The sequence below is a fragment of the Myotis brandtii genome, unplaced genomic scaffold, assembly GCF_000412655.1.
Source record: "Myotis brandtii unplaced genomic scaffold, ASM41265v1 scaffold115, whole genome shotgun sequence".
Lineage (NCBI taxonomy): Eukaryota > Metazoa > Chordata > Mammalia > Chiroptera > Vespertilionidae > Myotis > Myotis brandtii.
Window position 1 is genome coordinate 3,532,090 of NW_005353967.1, and position 5,480 is coordinate 3,537,569.

At 44.1% G+C, this 5,480-nt stretch overlaps 1 protein-coding gene across 1 annotated transcript in view; it reads right to left on the minus strand.

Annotated features, from left to right (window-relative positions):
• Positions 1-5,478, minus strand: part of ADAMTS16 (ADAM metallopeptidase with thrombospondin type 1 motif, 16) — a gene marked incomplete at its 5' end in the record, with an annotated part of 106,576 nt that extends 101,098 nt beyond the window's left edge. Inside the window, one exon of the mRNA XM_014550383.1 lies at positions 5,355-5,478. Within this exon, the coding sequence (XP_014405869.1) occupies positions 5,355-5,478 (124 nt within the window). The remainder of the gene's footprint in view (positions 1-5,354) is intronic.
• Positions 5,479-5,480: the final 2 nt, after the last annotated feature.

Consider the following 5,480-nt stretch of genomic DNA (forward strand, 5'->3'; position numbering starts at 1 on the left):
ATTACCAATATATGTCATTAGGAGGCTGTTCTGTTAGATGCTTAAAACTGGGGCTCTATACAGCCTTTATGTGAGTTGAACACAGTTCTTGGAGTCATAAGGTAAAATAAAACATCTCCCTACAGAAGTGGCATTTGGTAACAACTGAACAGTACTCGAGTAATTATTGATTTTCTGGAAAAAGAAGGTTTTATTCACAAACAAAACTGTCCACATGTCCCTGTGCTATCCTGGCAGATAGCTGTGGTTACATGGAACAGAGTGGGTGGCATCCAGGGACGGTCAGAAAAGGCATGCCTCAGGTTTGGGAGAGGCAAAGGAAGCCAAGGATGGGAAGGCAGAGAAGCCAAGGATGGAGTGCCCATGCTGAAGCCCATGACAGGTGAGGGTTTGAGGCCAGAGGGCCCATCTAAACAAGAGGCAGAATAACTGAGACCTTGGCTGTGGTCTCTGTGACCCCAGGTTTCTGTTTCCTCTGCTCAAGAGCTTTGGTGTATGACCCCTCTAGGCCCTTTGCTGGGCCCACAGGCCTGGCCCTGTATAAATGAACAGGCACTTTTAGGGTGACTGATGAGATGGGCTATATGCAGATTAGATAGGCAGCAGGTTCAGGCAGACAACATGATAACCAACCATGAAATATATGTCAAACCAGGGCACTGTGGCACATAGGGTAAAATACATTGGAATCATTTCATAATTTTTAGGAGAATGAGAGAATAAAACAAACCCAGTTAAATTGTATGCAGAAAAGGAAAACATGTCAGGATTGTGTGTGTGTGGCATAAGTATATGATCACAGCCTGAGCTATTCTGAAAAACAGAAGTGAAAAGTGCATGGCCAACCAGCCTTCCCCATTCCTGGATTTCTGGACTAAGGGGACAGGCTGGTGTGACGTGGCCCAGTCAGTTATCACCTGTCATCCTGCACTCTGGGCCTCTCAGGGAGTACTATCCAGTAACCACTAGCCTGTCTCCATTGCAACAGAGGCCCTGGAGTGAGCACAGAAGCATGTGGACTGCTCCAAACACTGGCTAACCCTCAAATTTATTGCATGTAAAAAGATGATTACCATTTTAAAAAAATCAAATTGTTTCCAGATGATATAAGCCATATTCTCATGACCTTTATTTTGGATGGCAGATATTATCTATTCTTTAAAACGATGACTGATAAGCCCCTTTTGCATAAACACATGTGATGTTGTACTGATAAATGTGTGACAACCAGTTGTCTGGGGGGAAAAACAGGCTGGTTTGCAGAATTTTCCAATTTCTCTGGTGTAAATACTCCCACCATGGCTGATTTTGATTACCAGTGTTTGAAATCACTGAACACGGAGTTTAGAAGAGACGCATAGTAGCAGACAGTTACATGGTATCTCCACCTTACTGATGCTATACAAGCAAATCCTATATAATAAAAGGCTAATACGCAAATCGACCAAACAGCAGAATAACCAGTCACTATGATGTGCACTGACCACGAGGGTCAGACATTCAATGCAGGAGCTGCGCCCTGGTGATCAGTGCACTCCCACAGGGGGAGTGCTGCTCAGCCAGATGCCGGGCTCACGGCTGGCGAGTGCAGCTGCGGCAGCGGGAGCCCCTCCCACCTCCGCAGCAGTGCTAAGGATGTCCGACTGATGGCTTAGGCCCGCTCCCTGTGGGAAATGGGCCTAAGCCATCAGTTGGACATCTCCTGAGGGCTCCTGGTCTGCGAGAGGTTGCAGTCAGGGCTGAGGCCACCCCCCCCCCAGTGCACAATTTTCATGCACTGGGCCTCTAGTAACCTTATAAACATAGGTAGACTCATAGATAGAAAGCAGACTGACAGTTATCTGGGAGTGTAGGGGGGCTTGGGAGGTGGAGGGATTGAACAAAAAAGAAAAATAACAGAGAAAGAAAAAACTCATGGACATGGAGAATACTTTGGTGATTCCTGGGGGGGAGGAGTGGTGATGGGAGGTGGAGGAGGTTATAGGGGGGTAAATGGTGATGGAAGGAGACTTAACTTGAGGTGGTGAACATGCAATACAGTGTACATATGATGTGTTGTGGAATTGTGCACCTGAAACCTGTATAATTTTGTTAATCAGTGTCACCCACTAAATTCAATAAAAAGGAAAAAAAAGTAAATCAATGTGAAAAAGGTTATAGCTAAAGAATTCAATGAATGAACAAAATAACTACAGAATCTCACCACACAGTTATTATTATTTGGAGGGCAGTTAATATATAATTGCAGTAAACTGAAAATTCTAAACTAACTTTTCATCTTATGTTTTAAGATTATAATCCCCAAAACTATTGGTTTGTGATTTCAAGAAAAACTTAATGTGATTCCTGACCTTTGAGAATCCTTTAAATAAGATCTTGGACCTAATCATGTTTTTTTGTTTTGTTTTTTTTTAAAGAAGGAAAAATACACATGGCTGCTTCAGTCAGTACCCTGGACTACTTGATGTAGAAAGGTTTTTGACCACAGCAACCAGCCTAGGAAGACTCTAGTTTCGTGGTCGGCAAACCATGGCTTGCAAGCCACATGCGGCTCTTTGGCCCCTTGAGTGTGGCTCTTCCACAAAATAACATGTGCGGGCGGGCACGTACAGTGCGATTGAAACTTCGTGGCCCATGCGCAGAAGTCGGTATTTTGTGGAAGAGCCACACTCAAGGGGCCAAAGAGCCGCATGTGGCTCACGAGCCGTGGTTTGCCGAGCCTCAGTTTTCCCACCACTGCTCTGGTTTCAAGCGCAGGGCGTGGGGTGTGGACCATCTGTGCGCGTACTTGGGCTGAGCTGACCAGCTGCAGAGAGCTGATTTTGCACACTATCTCTGCATTCTGTGTTTAGGGATGTCACATCGATAGCCTGAAATCTGCCATGATGGGATTAATGACCCCATGTTAACCAGCAAATCAGAGCTCCAAAGAGCCTCTTGTTAAACATTTACACCACTGGGCCAACCTCAAGGACATTGCCCTGCCTCCTGTGATGTGAATGCTTGAATGTAAATCAATATAAATTTCCAGAGCACAAACACAGACCTATTATGCCCAATGAAACAAAGTTCTGAGGATCTTGTAAAACTTCCTAGGAGCTTAACTTACTCTAGAATTAAAAAGTTAGCAAATCTGTGATATGTTCCTGCTCAAAAATGAGCCACAATTTTTATTACAGTGGCAAATTTGTAGGAAAAATCACTCAGTAATAAGGAAAAGCAACGCTAAATCAGCCAAAATAAAATGGGTGTTCCTAATGTTTGAAAATAGAATTTATCTCAATTTAGTTACCCTTTGTTGCCTCAAAGTGTATGGAGGCATAATTATTTCATATAGCCAGCAAAACTTGCAGTATAGTTTGAAATATGTTTTAAACAAACATTATGGCCAAAAGAGTTATTTCAACTTACATAACGGATGCCTGGATTTCCAACAGTAAACTGACCCCAGCATCACACACAGTGTACTCTAGCTCTGCTGTTCTCCATGGAAACAGGTAACACTGCTGAGGAGAAAGTCTTTCTCTGGTTCTGTGAAAGCTGCCCCTGGACACTCACTCTCTCAGCTGAGTCTATTTTAATTAAAGACCTAAAACAAATGCAGATAAGGAATGAGGGTGGTTTGTCCACTAAGCTTGACTTCACTGATGATGGATTGCACCTGCCCCTTCAGGTTCTGACCAAGCCAGGTGAGTGGCTGTCATGGACAATCTGGGCTGTGACGCCTGCCAGATTGGAGCTGCATGCCAGCCAGCAGGGAGTCCAGCTCACAGGGATCTATTCTCCCAGGGTTTGGAAAAGCACACTTAGGCAGGATGCGTTGGCTTCTCCTCCTGGAAATAAATGTTTCTCTGTCTATAAAACTCTTATCTTAAAGGAAACTTAATAAAGTACTCCGAAAATCTCCCGAGACCTTCAGGAATTTTCATAATTTTAGAAAACTAAAGTTTTTACAAAAATATTTTTTAAGTGTGTGTGGGGGCAATTAACTTCTAATGTGGATAAGTATATTGCATAATGCATGGTAAGAGAAACAATAAAGACGACTAGGGCAACCCCAAGTAGGTGAGCTTTAAATACACAGTGAAAACTGAGCTTTAAATAGTTTCTATCATTTACATCTAGCGCCCTCTGGTGGTCCCGGAAAAGGTCCTCTGTTCCCGCATTCATCTGTTTTATCACTTTATATACGATTTATATCTTCGTTCAGGAGGAGATGATGTCATTTAAAAAAATTTAATTCTTACCCGAGGATATATTTTTTAATTGATGAGAGAAAGAGAGAGAGAGAGAGAGAGAGAGAGAGAGAGAGAGATAGGGAGAAGGAGAGAGAGACATGGATTGGTTGCCTTCCATAGAGCCCCAACTGGGGATTGAACCCAGAACCTGGGTATGTGCCGAGACCAGGAACCAGACCTACGACGTTTTGGTGCATGGGGAGGAGGCTCCAACCAACTGAGCCAGAAGGAGACAATTTCAACAGTAAATGCAGACATTAAATTATTTTATCATGGTGAAGAAATTATATTCAGGTATTTTGAATTATTACCTCTTTAATTTTCAAAAATTTCTGAAATTATGCTGTGATAATCAAAGCTTGTTCTCCCTCTAAAAGTCATTTTTCACATTTAAGATGACCGTTCATTGTTGGAAATGATGTGAAGTACTAACATTGAATAATACCCAATGGATTGGGTTCAAATAAGAACCATCTAGCCACTGATGTTCCACACCTGCTTTCCCATTCACCCAGGAAATGTGAAATTCCCCAATGCTGTTTGTGAAATGCTGCTTCTGAGCCGCGGAAGTAAAACCACGCATTGCAAAAGGGTCAGCTTTGTTTTTATGACAGATGGTGGCACGGGATATGGACATTGCTTATGATGCCACACTATGCTCTTGGAGAGCACCAACTTTGATATTTAGATGGTGAGTGCTGAGCAGAAATGACTACCTCTGCCTCGGGTTCTGAGTCTAGGATAGAGCTTAAGTTAAAAATCAGGTGCGGCGGTGGGGGGGCTGGGGGGGGAGGCGGAGTGGAGAATTGAGTAATATGCTCTTTATAAAAATTCTTCGATGCGCACATTCATACAACTTCTAGATTCTTCCTTGGCTCTTTCATTTTTTAAAATAAAATATATCCCCTTGCATTTCCCTCTGATGTTTGTGGTAATAACGCTGGTGAGTTCTTGCTGGTTCACACGGAAATATAACGTAAGTCTTGGTGAGTGGACTCAGGTGCTCCCTCATAGTAAGCAGAGGTATCTTAGGAGAGTTCCTAAGTGATGAACGTTCGCGTTAGGGGGTCACCAGCGGCTACCCTGCAAGGACTGGAACCCCGCTCGCGGACTTACCGCCCTTTTTCACCCCGGCGGGCCACTCCGCAGGACCTGGAGGACGCCGGCTGGTCGGGCTCCCAGGTGAGGCCGCTGGGGGTCTCCAGGCGCACGCAGGTGCCTGCTGGAAAACAGCGGCGACAC